General features: G+C 43.6%; 1 protein-coding gene across 6 annotated transcripts in view; it reads right to left on the reverse strand.

The window, feature by feature from the left end:
* The window catches only part of SYNE2 (spectrin repeat containing nuclear envelope protein 2), a 582,128-nt gene that overhangs the window by 85,059 nt on the left and 480,054 nt on the right, over window positions 1-17,015 (reverse strand). For all 6 annotated transcript variants that reach the window (XM_073609718.1, XM_073609721.1, XM_073609720.1 and 3 more), the window contains one exon: window positions 12,385-12,540. In XM_073609718.1, coding sequence (XP_073465819.1) covers window positions 12,385-12,540 — 156 coding nt within the window. The remainder of the gene's footprint in view (window positions 1-12,384; window positions 12,541-17,015) is intronic.

Genomic DNA, 17,015 nt, shown 5'->3' on the forward strand with positions numbered 1-17,015 from the left:
TTTTCTTATTCAATTTCCTTTAGATTTACCTTCAACTATGTAGTGCAGGGATCCTCAAACTATGGCCCTCCAGCTGTTGCAGAACTACACTTCCCATGAGGCATTGTAAAACTCTGACATTCACAGACATGACTAGGCATGATGGGAATTGAAGTTCCTGAACAACTGGAGGGCCATAGTTTGAAGACCCCTGATGTAGTGCAAGGAACTGCTTGTTTGCACACTAATTGAAAGTGTTTAGGTTTGACCTCATATTATATGGTTTTGGTAAATCTAAAGGAAAATTGTACGAAAGTTGTAGAATGTATGGCCAGCCTAAAGACCCATACACACCATTAGATTTTCTGCAGATTTTTGTCTTCAGAGTTACCAAAACCAAATAATATGAGGTCAAACCTTAAAGGGGTTGTAAAGGTTTGTGTTTTTTCACCTTAATGCATCCTATGCATTAGGGTGAAAAAACACCTGGCAGTCACCCCCCCCCCAGCCAAACCCCCCCCCCCCCCCGTTTTACTTACCTGAACCCCTTCATTCAGTCGGCAGGGACGCGCTGTCTCTATCCACAGGCTCCTGGCTCTTGATTGGATAGCATGGTAGCAGCACAGCCATTGGCTCCTGCTGCTGTCTATCAAATCCAATGACGCGGGTGTCAGGGGACGGGGCCGAGTCCTGCATTCGGACTCTATGGACGCCGAATGCTGGACTCGGGAGCACGCCCGCAAGGTAATCCCCCGGGAGAGCGCTTCTCCCAGGGGGTTATCTAATGCAGGGAGGAGCCGCCGAGGGACCCCAGAAGATGAGGCCACTCTGTGCAAAACGAGCTGCACAGTGGAGGTAAGCATGATATGTTTGTTATTAAAAAAAAAAAAAAATACCCTTACAATCACTTTAAGAGTTTCAATTTGTATGCAATCAGGCAGGCCCTTGAACTACATGGTTTTGGTAAATTTGAAGACAAAAATCTGCAGAAAATCTAATAGTATGTATGGGGCCTTAGTCACCAGTGTCACAGGTGCAGATCCAATTTGTTCATCACAGATCTCAGGACACATAGCTGCGATCCGTTCATATGCGTTGAGTGAGGGAATCCATTTGCTTTGAACGGGCTGTCAACACATTGCACAAAAAACACACCTGCACCATTTTTCAATGCAGAATGAACAGCAATGCAACACACATATGCCTGCGTGTTACCTTGCATACCCACAATGCATTTGTGCGAATGGGTCCACAAGAACACAGTAAGATGACTGTCCATTGGGATTACTCTACTGATCCACTTTACTGGAAAAACTGTATGAATATTCGTGATCTACTTCTGACATGTCTAAACCAGCCACCCTTTTGTGGACCACAAACACCTGCACCATGATGCTCAGGTTTCAGCCCGGACACTATTTGCATGGAGTTTGCATGCTCTCCCTGTGCTTGCATGGGTTTCCCCCGGGTACTCTGGTTTCCCCCCCACACTCCAAAGACATACCGGTAGGATAATTTGCTCTGTTTAAATTGGCCCTAGTTTGTGTATGTATTCATGTTAGGTGGGGACCTTAGATTGTAAGCTCCTTGAGGGTAGGGACTGATGTGAATGTGCATTATGTAAAGAGTTGTGTAAATTGTTGCTATATAAATAATCCAAGCGCTGCTCTCTAATATAATTAGAGTGACCGGAGTTTTCCCGCATACTACACTCAGGTTAATCCATTTAACCAGCTTGCCTTAATTTATCCATAATCACTGTTAAGGAGGCTGATCATTGTGTAGGTGATTACTAAAAATGGAGCATGGAAAAAAAAACTGAATGGTCTACCCTAGCAACAAGATTCCGAATAGGAAATAAAAAGCACAGTTTGGTTGCTATAAGCAGACCCTTCTAGTTTTCACATATCCAGGGGTAGATACAGACTGCTCACACTTACCAGAGGTTGTGGCTGCATGTAACCCAGTTAGGATAAAAAAAAAAAAAAGAGAGAAGTGCAGCAGCATTAAACTTTTAATTCACGAAAGGGTTAAAACCACTTACTAGAGGTGGAGGTTTGGAAACTCATCATTGCATAAAAGAGTCCAGTTGAAGGGGTAGTCCTGGGGTGATCATGTCTGCAATAGATGTAGTGGATTCCCCCCCAGACTACCCCTTCAACTGGACTCTTTTATGCAATGATGAGTTTCCAAACCTCCATCTCTAGTAAGTGTTTTTAACCCTTTGGCGAATTAAAAGTTTAATGCTGCTGCACTTGGAGGCGCCTTCTCTTTTTTTATCCCGTTTCCTTCAGAGTTGTTGCTTTCCTCTTTAAGTGCTGCCTCAGTGCCCTTTGCAGACATACATCAGCCAGAACTATATTGAGAACATTTTTTCTCTGGTCAGATACGGCTATCCAGAAGCGCCCTTCATTCATGTAAACCCATTTGCCCACTTTAATAAAGTTTAACTACATATGCATTTAAAATTACTCAACATATTTGGCTCAAAGCATTTATTTAAACTTCCTACATATCTGCAATTTACACACCTTCCCATAAAGGTCTATTAGAGGTGATTGAAAGAAAAGGCGGACAAAAATGTATAATATATATATATATATATATATATATATATATATATATATATATATATATATACACACACATATATATACATATATATATATATATACATATATATACACACACATATATACATATATACATACACGCACACACACATACACAATAAACTCATCATCATTCAGCAATACACTGAAAGTGCTCAGATCTCTCTATTGCACCATAAAAAGATTTAGGGCCCTTTTACACTTATGCCTTCCGTAACACACGCTTTCATGTGTTCAGCCAGACTATATTAAGGCAACCTATTCATTTTGCATGGACTGGCAGAGAATTTTAACGTATGAATAAAAAAAAAGGACCTGCAGTTTTTGGCAATGCAGCACCCATTAGACATGTGGTGCACTGTACTGCAGGTGCGTTGCCAGCTACTGTATGGGTGTGCTGTGGCACCATTCTAAATAGAACTGAAATGCAAACCACATGGTGTTGCGTATTAAACCGTGTGTAACTGCAACACACAGATGTGAATAGAGGCTTTTTTGAAGCAATAATGCTTTAAAACCTGGAATTCCAGATGTGTGTATCTGCTGCACAATGGGAATAGCTTGATACATCCTAATCCTCCCCTCACGCCAGGGTACTAGGTGTAATCCTAGACTCTGACTTGACATTTCAGCCTCAAATCCAATCGTTGTCAAAAGTTTGTAGAATTCACCTCCGTAACATCTCTAAAATTCGCCCCTTTTTAACAAATGAAACCACCAAGCTCCTCATTCACTCCCTTTTTATCTCTCGCCTTGACTATTGCAACTCTCTTCTCATTGGCCTACCTCTCCATAGGCTCCTCCCCTCTTCAGTCTATCATGAATGCTGCTGCCAGACTTATCCACCTTACCAACCGCTCAGTGTCTGCCAACCCTCTCCTCCAATCCCTACACTGGCTCCCAATCACCCAGCGAATTAAATTCAAAATACTAACCACAACATACAAAGCCATTCACAACTCTGCCCCAAGCTACATCACCAATCTTGTCTCCAAATATCACCCAAATTGTCCTCTCTGCTCTTCTGAAGAGCTCCTGCTCTCAAGCTCTCTCATCTCCTCCTCCCATGCTCATCTCAAGGATTTCTCCAGAGCCTCTCCCATCCTCTGGAACTCGCTACCTCCATCTATCCGGCTATCCCCTACTCTTGCTACCTTCAGGCGATCCCTGAAAACTCATCTCTTCAGGAAAGCCTATCACGTCTCCAACTAATCTCCTACCACTTCCAACAGCTCATTCCCCACAGTTACAACCTTTTGTACCACCTGCCCCACTCTATTAGATTGTAAGCTCTTCTGAGCAGGGCCCTCTTAATCCTCTTGTATTTTATTGTATTATAACTGTATTGTCTCCCTTTTATATTGTAAAGCGCTGCGTAAACTGTTGGCGCTATATAAATTCTGTATAATAATAATAATGCAGGAACTCCAGAAGTTTATATCTGCTAAGATGCTACACAGAAACCGCTATACAATGGGAATACCTTGACACATCCTAATGCAGGAACCAAAGTGTGTACCTGCCAGGAAGCTGGCAACAAAGAAAAAACCACCACTCAATGGAAATACACTTGACACAGCCTAGTGCAGGAACCCCAGATGTGTACCTGCTGGAATGGCACACCCATCATAGTAAACACTATACAATCAGAATACCGACACATCCTAGTGCAGAAACTCCATTAGAGTGTACCTACTGGGATGCTAGAGTCAACACAGTAACCACTACACAATTAGAATACTTTGACTCATACTAATGTGAAAAGTGTGTACCTGCACGGAGTCCACTTAACACTGCACAATGGAAATGCCTTGACACACCCAAATGTGGGAACCCTAGAAAGGTATACCTGATAGGATGCTACACCCATCATAGTATCTACTAGGGATGCACAGATACCATTTTTTTACAAGTACCAATACTTTTTTTTTAGTACTCGCCAATACCAATTACCGATACCTACCGAAATTGTTTTGTTTTCACTTCAGTTGTCAGCAGTGGTACAAAGCATTGAAAAGTTATATACAAATGAAACAAATAGATTTTTTTTTTTAATTTTGCGCTTTTCGATGTGAAATGTGTTAATATATGTGTAAAAATATTCACTAACAAAGCAAACAAAAAAAAAATCTTAATTGTTTATAAAATAGAAGTGAAGAAAAAAAAAAAAAAAAAGCAGGAAAGTAATTAAATGGAGAATAGGGAGTTAATTAAGGCTGATTAGAGTAAATTAAGGGTTTATAAGGGGTTAAACAGAGGAACATTTATTTTTCCCTTTGATCAGCAGATGAAGAAACAGAAAGATTCAAAAAGAAATGTTTCTTTTTATCTTAGTGTTGGCTGAGCAATGTTGTTAACCACTTCAGCCCCGGAAGGATTTACCCCCTTCCTGACCAGAGCACTTTTTACAATTTGGCACTGCGTCGCTTTAACTGCTAATTGCGCGGTCATGCAATGCTGTAACCAAACGAAATTTGCGTCCTTTTCTTCCCACAAATAGAGCTTTCTTTTGATGGTATTTGATCACCTCTGCCATTTTTATTTTTTGCGCTATACACGGAAAAAGACCGAAAATTTTGAAAAAAAATGATATTTTCTACTTTTTGTTCTAAAAAAAATCCAATAAACTCAATTTTAGTCATACATTTAGGCCAAAATGTATTTGGCCACATGTCTTTGGTAAAAAAAATGTCAATAAGTGTATATTTATTGGTTTGCGCAAAAGTTATAGCGTCTACAAACTAGGGTACATTTTCTGGAATTTACACAGTCTTTAATTTATGACTGCCTATGTCATTTCTTGAGGTGCTAAAATGACAGGGCAGTACAAAACCCCCACAAATGACCCCATTTTGGAAAGTAGACACCCCAAGGAAATTGCTGAGAGGCATGTTGAGCCCATTGAATATTCATTTTTTTTGTCCCAAGTGATTGAATAATGAAAAAAAAAAAAAAAAAAAAAAAAAAAAATTACAAAAAGTTGTCACTAAATGATATATTGCTCACACAGGCCATGGGCCTATGTGGAATTGCACCCCAAAATACATTTAGCTGCTTCTCCTGAGTATGGGGATACCACATGTGTGGGACTTTTTGGGAGCCTAGCCGCATACGGGGCCCCGAAAACCAATCACTGCCTTCTGGATTTCTAAGGGCGTACATTTTTGATTTTACTCCTCACTACCTATCACAGTTTTGAAGGCCATAAAATGCCCAGATGGCACAAACCCCCCCCAAATGACCCCATTTTGGAAAGTAGACACCCCAAGCTATTTGCTGAGAGGCATGTTGAGTCCATGGAATATTTTATATTTTGACACAAGTTGCGGGAAAGTGACAATTTATTTATTTATTTTTTTTTTTTTTGCACAAAGTTGTCACTAAATGATATATTGCTCACACAGGTCATGGGCATATGTGGAATTGCACCCCAAAATACATTCTGCTGCTTCTCTTGAGTATGGGGATACCACATGTGTGGGACTTTTTAGGAGCCTAGCCGCGTACGGGACCCCGAAAACCAATCACCGCCTTCAGGATTTCTAAGGGTGTACATTTTTGATTTCACTCTTCACTGCCTATCACAGTTTCGGAGGCCATGGAATGCCCAGGTGGCACAAACCCCCCCCAAATGACCCCATTTTGGAAAGTAGACACCCCAAGCTATTTGCTGAGAGGCATGGTGAGTATTTTGCAGCTCTCATTTGTTTTTGAAAATGAAGAAAGACAAAAAAAAAAATTTTTTTTTTCTTTTTTTAATTTTCAAAACTTTGTGACAAAAAGTGAGGTCTGCAAAATACTCACTATACCTCTCAGCAAATAGCTTGGGGTGTCTACTTTCCAAAATGGGGTCATTTGGGGGGGGGTTTGTGCCACCTGGGCATTCCATGGCCTCCGAGACTGTGATAGGCAGTGAAGAGTGAAATCAAAAATTTACGCCCTTAGAAAGCCTGAAGGCGGTGATTGGTTTTCGGGGTCCCATACGTGGCTAGGCTCCCAAAAAGTCTCACACATGTGGTATCCCCATACTCAGGAGAAGCAACAGAATGTATTTTGGGGTGTAATTTCACATATTCCCATGGCATGTTTGAGCAATATATCATTTAGTGACAACTTTGTGCAAAAAAAAAAAAAAAAATAATAATTTGTCTCTTTCCCGCAACTTGTGTCACAATATAAAATATTCCATGGACTCGACATGCCTCTCAGCAAACAGCTTGGGGTGTCTACTTTCCAAAATGGGGTCATTTGGGGGGGGTTTGAACTGTCCTGGCATTTTATGCACAACATTTAGAAGCTTATGTCACACATCACTCACTCTTCTAACCACTTGAAGACAAAGCCCTTTCTGACACTTTTTGATTACATGAAAAAATTATTTTTTTTTGCAAGAAAATTACTTTGAACCCCCACACATTATATATTTTTTTAAAGCAAATGCCCTACAGATTAAAATGGTGGGTGTTTAATTTTTTTTTTTCACACAGTATTTGCGCAGCGATTTTTCAAACGCATTTTTTGGGGAAAAAACACACTTTTTTACATTTTAATGCACTAAAACACACTATATTGCCCAAATGTTTGATGAAATAAAAAAGATGATCTTAGGCCGAGTACATGGATACCAAACATGACATGCTTTACAATTGCGCACAAACGTGCAGTGACAACAAAATAAATACATTTTTAAAAGCCTTTAAAAGCCTTTACAGGTTACCACTTTAGATTTACAGAGGAGGTCTACTGCTAAAATTACTGCCCTCGATCTGACCGTCGCGGTGATACCTCACATGCATGGTGCAATTGCTGTTTACATTTGACGCCAGACCGACGCTTGTGTTCGCCTTAGCGCGAGAGCAGGGGGGACAGGGGTGCTTTTTTTTTTTTTTTTTTTTCTTTATTATTTTTTTGCTTTTTTATCTTATTTTAAAACTGTTCCTTTCATTTTTTTTTTTTTTTAATCATTTTTATTGTTATCTCAGGGAATGTAAATATCCCCTATGATAGCAATAGGTAGTGACAGGTACTCTTTTTTGAAAAAATTGGGGTCTATTAGACCCTAGATTTCTCCTCTGCCCTCAAAGCATCTGACCACACCAAGATCGGTATGATAAAATGCTTTCCCAATTTCCCAATGGCGCTATTTACATCCGGCGAAATCTAAGTCATAAAATGCTCGTAGCTTCCGGTTTCTTAGGCCATAGAGATGTTTGGAGCCACTCTGGTCTCTGATCAGCTCTATGGTCAGCTGGCTGAATCACCGGCTGCATTCTCAGGTTCCCTGTTGAGACAGGAGAGCCAGAGAAAAACACGGAAGACGGTGGGGGGGGGGGCATTCTCTCCCACTGCTTGTAAAAGCAGTCTAGAGGCTAATTAGCCGCTAGGATTGCTTCTACATGAAAGCCGACCGCTGGCTGAAAAGAATGATACCAAGATGATACCTAAACCTGCAAGCATCATTCTGGTATAACCACTCAAAGTCGTGAATGCTGTACCTGAAGACAAAAATATGGTTAACAATAAAGCACAGTAAACGGTAAAGTATAAAAAATTGCAGACCTGAAAAGCAAACATGATAAAACATAATAACAATAAAACATTGCAGAATAGAATACAGTAAAAAAGAGCAGAACAATAGAGAGAATAGAGAGAGAGAGAATAGAGAGAGAACAATAAAACGACAACTATTATTTTTTATTTTATATTTTTGTTTGTGTTTTTTTTTTTTTTTTTTTTACACTTTTTTTGTAACTGTAACTTTTATAACTGTAACCGGTTCCAGGTTCGGGTCTCTCAAAATGCGATGGCATCTTGGGAGACCCTGTGAAAGTGTGCCTAGTCTGTGCAATGCTGTACCCTACGCTAAAACTCAACTAGTGAATAGTAGCGTTCAAAACATTCAAATGCAAAGACCAGAATTGTCAGGACAGGAGGGACAATAATAGCGGGTGTCACGCCTATATCCGCGCTTGCTGCAGACACGACATCTTTTTTGGGGGGGTTCGTTGGGTAGGGGTACTCGGGAGTACATAAAGAAAATGCCTCTCATGCAGCCGACTGCATTTCGTTGGGGGATGTGAATGGGGGAAGTACGGGCGCTGCAGAAGTGGTGGGTTCCCAATTAGGATTGGCGAATGCAGCAGGAAGGGCACTATGGGCACGACGGGCCTGTGTTTGTCTTCTTGGTGGCAGCGGGACACTACTTGTGCTTGCCACCTCACCAGCTTGAACTGCACTTATGGGACTCGCCACGTCACCAAGTGTTACTGCAGTGCTGGTTTGACTACGACCGGGGTGTACTAGGCCGCTGGCGCTTGCCAGTTCACCAAAACGCTACCAAAAAAACTGTTAACGATCGCAGGGATCAGGCCTGACTCTGCGAACGCTGCAGTTATGCATTTAGTGTTTTGTAAGTGACAGTGATCGATCGATACTGCACTTGGGTGGGCTGGGCTGGGCCGGGCGGAGGGGCAAAACGCAGGTGCTAGCAGGTATCTGGGCTGATCCCGCTAACACTGCGTTTTTGGGAACCCTAAACTGCTGGGGACGCTAGTATAGATCTGATCGGATCAGATATTGATCAGTTCAGATACTATACCACTAAGGGAGGTGTACAGTGCGTGCGTGGGTGTTAGCGCTACTGGCACTAACCTGACGCTGCCTGGGGCTGGTGCTTGCCAGTTCACCAAAACGCTACCAAAAAAACTGTTAGCGATCGCAGGGATCAGGCCTGACTCTGCGAACGCTGCAGTTATGCGTTAAGTGTTTTGTAAGGGACAGTGATCGATCGATACTGCACTTGGGTGGGCTGGGCTGGGCCGGGCGGAGGGGTAAAACGCAGTTGCTAGCAGGTATCTGGGTTGATCCCGCTAACACTGCGTTTTTGGGAACCCTAAACTGCTGGGGACGCTAGTATAGATCTGATCGGATCAGATATTGATGCGTTCAGATACTATACCACTAAGGGAGGTGTACGGCGCGTGTGTGGGTGTTAGCGGTACTGGCACTAACCTGACGCTGCCTGGGGCTGGTGCTTGCCATTTCACCAAAATGCTACCAAAAAAACTGTTAGCGATCGCAGGGATCAGGCCTGACTCTGCGAACGCTGCAGTTATGTGTTTAGTGTTTTGTAAGTGACAGTGATCGATCAATACTGCACTTGGGTGGGCTGGGCTGGGCCGGGCGGAGGGGCAAAACGCAGGTGCTAGCAGGTATCTGGGCTGATCCCGCTAACACTGTGTTTTTGGGAACCCTAAACTGCTGGGGACGCTAGTATAGATCTGATCGGATCAGATATTGATCCGTACAGATACTATACCACTAAGGGAGGCGTATGCTGCGTGCGTGGGTGTTAGCGGTACTGGCGCTAATCTGACGCTGCCTGGGGCGACGCATATCACCGCCGGGCAATCAGGGGGCTAAATCTTTATTCGGTAATAAACGGCGGGTGCCCTGACACTATAAAAAATAAACAAACTAACCAGCGTCACCCGTAACGGTTATACAGTGATCAGTGGTGAAAGGGTTAACTAGGGGGCAATCAAGGGGTTAAAACATTTATTAGATAGTATATGGGGGTCCCTGACGCTATAAAACAATGACGGTGAACCTAAATATTTACGTCCCTAACTAGCGTCACCAGTGACACTAATACAGCGATCAGAAAAATGATCGCTTAGTGACACTGGTGACAGGGGGTGATCAAGGGGTTAAAACTTTATTAGGGGGGGTTAGGGGGGTACCCTAGACCTACAGGGGGCCTAACACTCACTGCCCTGACACTGTAACTGTCACAAACTGACACCAATACAGTAATCAGAAAAAAAAAAAAAAAAAAAACTGCTGGTGTCAGTTTGTGACAGGGGGGGGTGATTGGGGGGGGATCGGGGGGCGATCGGGGGGGGGGATCGGGGGGGGGGGATCGGGGTGTTTCGTGTGCCTGGCATGTTCTACTGTGTGTGTAGTGTTGTGCACTTACATTGCAGTCTTCTCTCCTCGGCCCGGAACGGAAAATACCGAGCCGAGGAGAGATGACATCATTTCCTCTGCCTCTGTGTACAATACAGAGGCAGGGAAATGATCCCATTGGCTGAGAGCGATCGCGAGGGGGGGGCCACGAATGGATGGCCTCCCCCTCACCTCCGATCGCCGGGGGAGATTTGCCGACCGCCGCAGGCACCGGGGGGGGGTCCGATCGGACCCCCCACCCGCGGGCAGGCAAGGACGTACATATACGTCCTTTTGCCTGCCCGTGCCGCTCTGTCGACGTATATAGTCGTGCGGCGGTCGGCAAGTGGTTAATAAACATTGCTGGCTGCTTTTTTTTTTTTTGACAGCTCCAATTACCGGACTTCTTTAACACTTAAGCTGTCAACAGGGGAGACCCACTGACAGCTCAAAGAACCGAGCCTGAAAGTATCGGTTTCAGGTATCGGTGCATTTGCACTAGTACCGATACTTGTGCAAATACTTGGTATCAGCACCAATAATATCAGTGCAACCCTAGTATCTACTGTACATTCAGAATACCTTGACACATCCTAGTGCGGGAACCACAAGCAAGCATATACCTGCTAGGATGCTACATGGAACACAGCAACTACTCTACAATGCGAACACCTCAACAAATCCTAATGCGGGAACCCCAGACGTGTACACCTGCTAGGATCCTATACCCATCACCACTGTGCATTCAGAATACCTGGGCGGCACAGTGGTGTAGTGGGTAGCACTCTCGCTTATCAGTAAAAAGGGTTTGATTCCCAACCACGACACTACCTGCCTGGAGTTTGCATGTTCTCCCTGTGTCTGCTTGGGTTTCCTCCTACCCGGTTTCCTCCCACACTCCAAAGACATGCTGGTAAGTTAATTGGCTTCTGTCTAAATTGGCCCTAGTATATGAATGTGAGTTAGGGACCTTAGATTGTAAGCTCCTTGAGGGTAGGGACTGATGTGAATGCACAATGTATATGTAAAGCGCTGCGTAAATTGACAGCTATATACAAGTACCATAAATAATAATAATACCTTGACACATCCTAGTGCGGGAACCCCAGAAGTGTATCTGCTAGGATCCTACACTCAACACAAAAACTACTACACAATCAGAATACCTTGACACATCCTAATGAGAATGCCCCAGAAGTGTGTACCTGCTAGGATTCTACATGAAACACAGTAACTACTACACAATGGGAACACCTTGACAAACCCTGGTAATATGAATGGATACCACATGGTGTCCTTTCATGAACCCCTGAACACAACACGGTTTAAATTTAATAGAATGCAGGTACTGAATGTATTATTTCATACTACGTATCAGTGCACAGATTGGATTTTAAATGCAAACAGCAGCTGCTACAACACATTCCTGAAACAATGAACGTTAACAAGGAATGCTTTTTTTAAACACAGTGTAAAATCATTTTTTTTTTTATATGTTAAGCAAATAAAGAATTTTGCTGCAAAAAAAAAAAATAAGAAAAAACATGTTGTAAAGCATTGCGCAAACTGATGGTGTTATAAAAAATCCTGTATAAAAAATTTAAAAAAAAGGAGAACACACAAAAGTCTGGTCATTGTTTTAAATGGTACAGAAAAGTTTCACGCAGCAGCACAACAAAGTAAAGCAATGTGGCTTGGGGGGGCTTCTCATAGCAATCAATGAGGTCCCATCATTCATATGACCCATGGAACCGGTTTGCTCCTCCAGTTGTCACAGATCAGCCACAATAGTCTCATGTGCCACATAGCAGTCAGGCCTGAAGAAAACACAAAGTTTTGCCCTTACCCTGAGACACAACTCTTCCCATTGCCTGTGCAGAGCTTCCACTTGCTTCTTGAGCACCACGCCATCCTCCGCTACGATATATTGTGATAATTCTGCCTTCATGTTATCCAGCTCTTTCAAACCGTCTCCCCACTCATCCAAGGCTTCCTCCAGCTCCTGCATTGAAAACACAAGGGGACAATCCACACAGCTCAGCTCTGGCTATTTGCAAACCTGTTTAATCTTGTGATTGGTCAGTGGGGGAGGGGGAGATAGGAAGGGGGCTGGGTGTTTCTACAAGCACAATCACTGTGGGACAATGGGCTGCCCTCCCCGGTTGCTTGTACTTTGCATCTGATCCACAACCAAGGCCAAATGCAACAGGCTGGCTGTTAACGCCTGGCACTGAAGGGGTTAATAAAGAAGTAACTACATAACAATAGAACGATACTTGGAGGAAACACAGGACTACAGGCTCAGGGTGTGAAAACAAAGATTAACATTTTAACTATTTTGTTTTGTTCCTGCTTTGTTTGCAAACTTAATTTAACTACAAACATTGCTAAAAGGAGAACACTAAAAACAAGCATATAAAAACTGGGAGCTGAATTAAAAAAAAAAAAAAACACAAGGCAATGTAACAACTTGTTAAATAAAAGCAAACATGGATTTGCAAATTAGTTATTAAACAGATTAGAAAGTCTTTTGCGGATTTCCGGTGCGACGTTGCATAGACATCTGTGAATGAGCCGCACAGAGTCTCCAAAGTCGCACTGACATGCCGCTTTAAAGTCGCACAATTTCAAAGCCGCATTCAATGTGAACGAGGGCAATCCCAGACAATCAACCAACTAATCAGTATTGATCCTGAACGGTCTCTTTAAAGCGGAGGTTTGCTGAAAAAAAAATATTAAAAGCCAGCAGCTACAAATACTGCAGCTGCTGACTTTTAATATATGGACACATACCTGTCCAGGGCGCCCGCGGTGTCGGCAGCCGAAGCCGATCCGTCCTTCGGCTTTCGGCTGCTGCCGCCGCCGCCATCCTCAGTAAGGGAATAAGGGAGTGAAGCCGTGCGGCTTCACTTCCTGGTTCCCTACTGCCCATGCGCGAGCCGCGCTGCGCGTCCTCACAGGTCCCTGCTGTGTTCTGTCTCTCCCAGAATACAGCGGGGGAGGACGGAGTAGGCGGCGGAAGTGGCGTAGGTCACTGCAATGACCGCAGTGATTTATGCCAGGAAGTGGGAGCAAATACCTGTATTAGACAGGTATCTGCTCCCTCCTCCCCCCTGAAAGGTGCCAAATGTGAAACCGGAGGAGAGGGGGAATCCAAAAAGTGGAAGTTCCATTTTTGGGTGGAACTCCACTTTAAAGCAGGTGGCCCTCCAGCTGTTGTGAAACTACAAGTCCCATGATGCATTGCAAGGTTGACAGTTACAAGCATGACTCCCACAGGCAGAGGCATGATGGGACTTGTAGTTTCGCAACAGCTGCAGGGCCGCCAGTTAGAGACCCCTGCTTTAAGGCCTGATTCACACCTATGCAGTAGGGTTGCTACATCATCCCTTTAATCCAGGACACATATGAATTACACAGGTTCTAAGGCTGATTGAATGCAGATAAGGAACCAAGTTTAATTACCACCTTAATCAGCCACAGAACCTGTGTAATTAATGTGTGTCCTGGATTAAATGGATGATGTGGCAACCCTACTATGCAGGTTGCGGTTAGATGCGATTTGCCGGTGCATTTTGTGCTTTTTTTTTTTCACATTTTTGGGAGGTGTCTGTCATGCAGGAGAAACCAGCAGAAACGCATAAAAAAAACGCAAGCACTGTGTTTTTGATTAGTTTCCACTGCATTTCCATTGAAGTCTATGGAACCAAAAACACAACCTGCTGCTGAAAAAAAAAAAAAAAAAAAAAAAAAAAAAGAGTCCCTGACCCTTTCCAAAAACCGCACCTGTTGGAAAACGCAGAGATATGAATATGACCCATAGGAAACCATGCTAAAATCGACTGTAGTGCCTTTCTGCTAAACTGAAAAAGAACTGAAAAAACGCATAGGTGTAAACCAGGCCAGGAGGCCATACATGGATCAGAATTTGTCCGGTTCAGCAGGGACTGTCTCTGTTTTGATCCATGTATAGGCAGGCTGGTTGTATACAAGTCAATCTACTGATCAACTGATTGATTTGTGTACAACAAACCTGTCAGGTTTTTCCGGAATGATCAGTGCCCCCGGCTATAGCCAGCAATACTAGACGAGGTAATCTGGATGGCCACACACCGGACAAGATAACAAGAGCCTTTATTGGTAAAAACTGGAACATGAAACGCACAAGACACTACAGCAGGAACATACAGGAATCATCTGACGTGTTTCACACTTATAACAAGTGCTTACTCATAGCCAGCAATACTGATCAGTGTGTTCTGAGGGTGGGGAAGGCTCCCTGCTGTCAGAACACAATAGCACAGCGGGATGGGGGAATTGGGTCATCCCCCCCCGTTTAACCTACTGGTATGGCCAGCCTTAGATCACTATAGGTAGGTTACATTTACGTGGCGCTCGTGTGGCCAGGAGCGACCACTAGCAAGAATCAGTAGAATTTTGCTGGCAGTTGTAAATGCTGTTGCACACACTGTGCAAACAGCTGCAGCTGTCAGCGGTACAAACCAATGGTAGGCGGTGCAGCTTTTTGCATGTAACCGCTCATCCAAAGAGTTACATCTGAGTACCAAACCTAGACGCAGGCAGCGTGCATCCAGGGTCTGCATTTCTGCTGAGGTTTGCCCACACACAAACTGCCCCCAGGAAATTGGCTGGTTTGTATGCGTTCAGAGTCCAGCAAACCATCTGCACACAAACTTTCAGATGAATGTAGCCTCAATTTGCCAGGCTACAGCTGCGTACACACTACTGTATACAAATTTCAGCCACCTCTCACTCAATATCCTTCGACTGAAAAAACGAAGGCGCCGAAAGGTAAGTTGTCAGCCACACAGCAGCTGCATCCAGTCAGATGTAGATGCTGTTCGGGTATTTTAATAGTAAGAATACATTAACCTCAGTGGGAGATTCCTCTGTCCGCAGTGTATAGCATGGATGGGGAAATCTGTGCAGGCTGAATGAAAATAATCTATGTGTGTGTACCCGGATTCACAAGGGGGATTATTTACGAAATACAAATCCACTTTACACTACAAGTGCAAAGTGCACTTGAAATTGCACTGAAAGTGCACTTGAAATTGCACTGAAAGTGCACTTGGAAGTGCAGCCGCTGTAAATTTGAGGGGTAAATCTGAAATGAGGGGAAGCTCTGCTGATTTTATTATCCAATCATGTGCAAGCTAAAATGCTGTTTTTTTATGTTCCTTGCATGTCCCCCCTCGGATCTACAGCGACTGCACTTCCAAGTGCACTTTCAGTGCAATTTCAAGTGCATTTTGCACTTGTAGTGCAAAGTGGATTTGTCTTTAGTAAATAACCCCCTAAGGATCCTTATTTTTGCAAAAGTGACATTTTCAGTCCAAAGAGATTTGAAAATGACAGGCGCATCAAATAATGATCCTTATTCTTGTGTTGTAAAGCTTTGTAAACGGAGTCTTTTGATGATGATAATGATGTCACCTCTTCTCTGAAGTAGTATGTGTAGTGGAGTAAAAGAACGAGATCAAAAGATTAATTGCTTTATTCCTGTGACTGACTAGAAGGCCTCTTGCACACTGAACATTTGGCCTTCTCTTTTATACACCTTTCCTCCTGGCAGCAGTGCTTTGGCAGAAAAGAAAAAACCTTCGACACTTGTAAACGCATGTAACGCATCAAGCACTTGCCCTTTAATTAATTTCATTGGCCAGAATAATAATTTATTCTGGCCATTGAAATTGATGCTCAAGCTTTTACATGCATTAAGCATTTTTTTTCTACCAAAACACTGCTGCTTCTGGATGTGCTTGCAGTGGGGTTTGTTATTATGCCTCTGAACACCTATGTATGCATGGACACATAAGAGGCAGCATTTAGAGGGGCATTTAGAGGCAGAAAAAAACCCTGCCAGACCCCCCTAACAGCTGCAATAAAAAACGTCCACTGAGGCCTAAAGGTGCCAACTGTTGTTCTCTGATAGGGATGAGCTCACTCGGCCATGTTCAGGTCCTTGTCCAAACCCACCTAAGTGAGCCCATCAGGAAGCTGTCACTTTACTGGGCCAATCACCAAAGTGGCATTCCACGCACTGCAACCACACATATACACACCCCTATATACGCGTGGCGCAGGAATGCCTGCCGCTTACAATTGACCCAGTGCAGGTGAAAGCCTTCTGGCAGGATACAGTGGAACCTTGGATTACGATCATAATCCGTTCCAGGAGAATGCTTGCAATCCAAAGCACTCGCATATCAAAGCGAGTTTCCCCATAGAAGTCAATGAAAACGAAGATAATTAGTTCCAAATTTACTTCTATTGCATGCAATAACGCATGTGGCCAGAGGTGGGGGGGGGCGCCGGAGAGCCTCGGAAATACTCGGGGACAGCTCATTTGAACTCGGAAACCCTTGGAAAGGCTCGGATACACTCAGGAACGGAGTATTTCTGAGTGGTTCCGAGTATTTCCGAACGGCTTAGTGTCACCGGCGCCCCCGCACC

The sequence above is a fragment of the Aquarana catesbeiana genome, linkage group LG13 (genome assembly GCF_042186555.1).
Source record: "Aquarana catesbeiana isolate 2022-GZ linkage group LG13, ASM4218655v1, whole genome shotgun sequence".
In the NCBI taxonomy this organism is placed as follows: domain Eukaryota; kingdom Metazoa; phylum Chordata; class Amphibia; order Anura; family Ranidae; genus Aquarana; species Aquarana catesbeiana.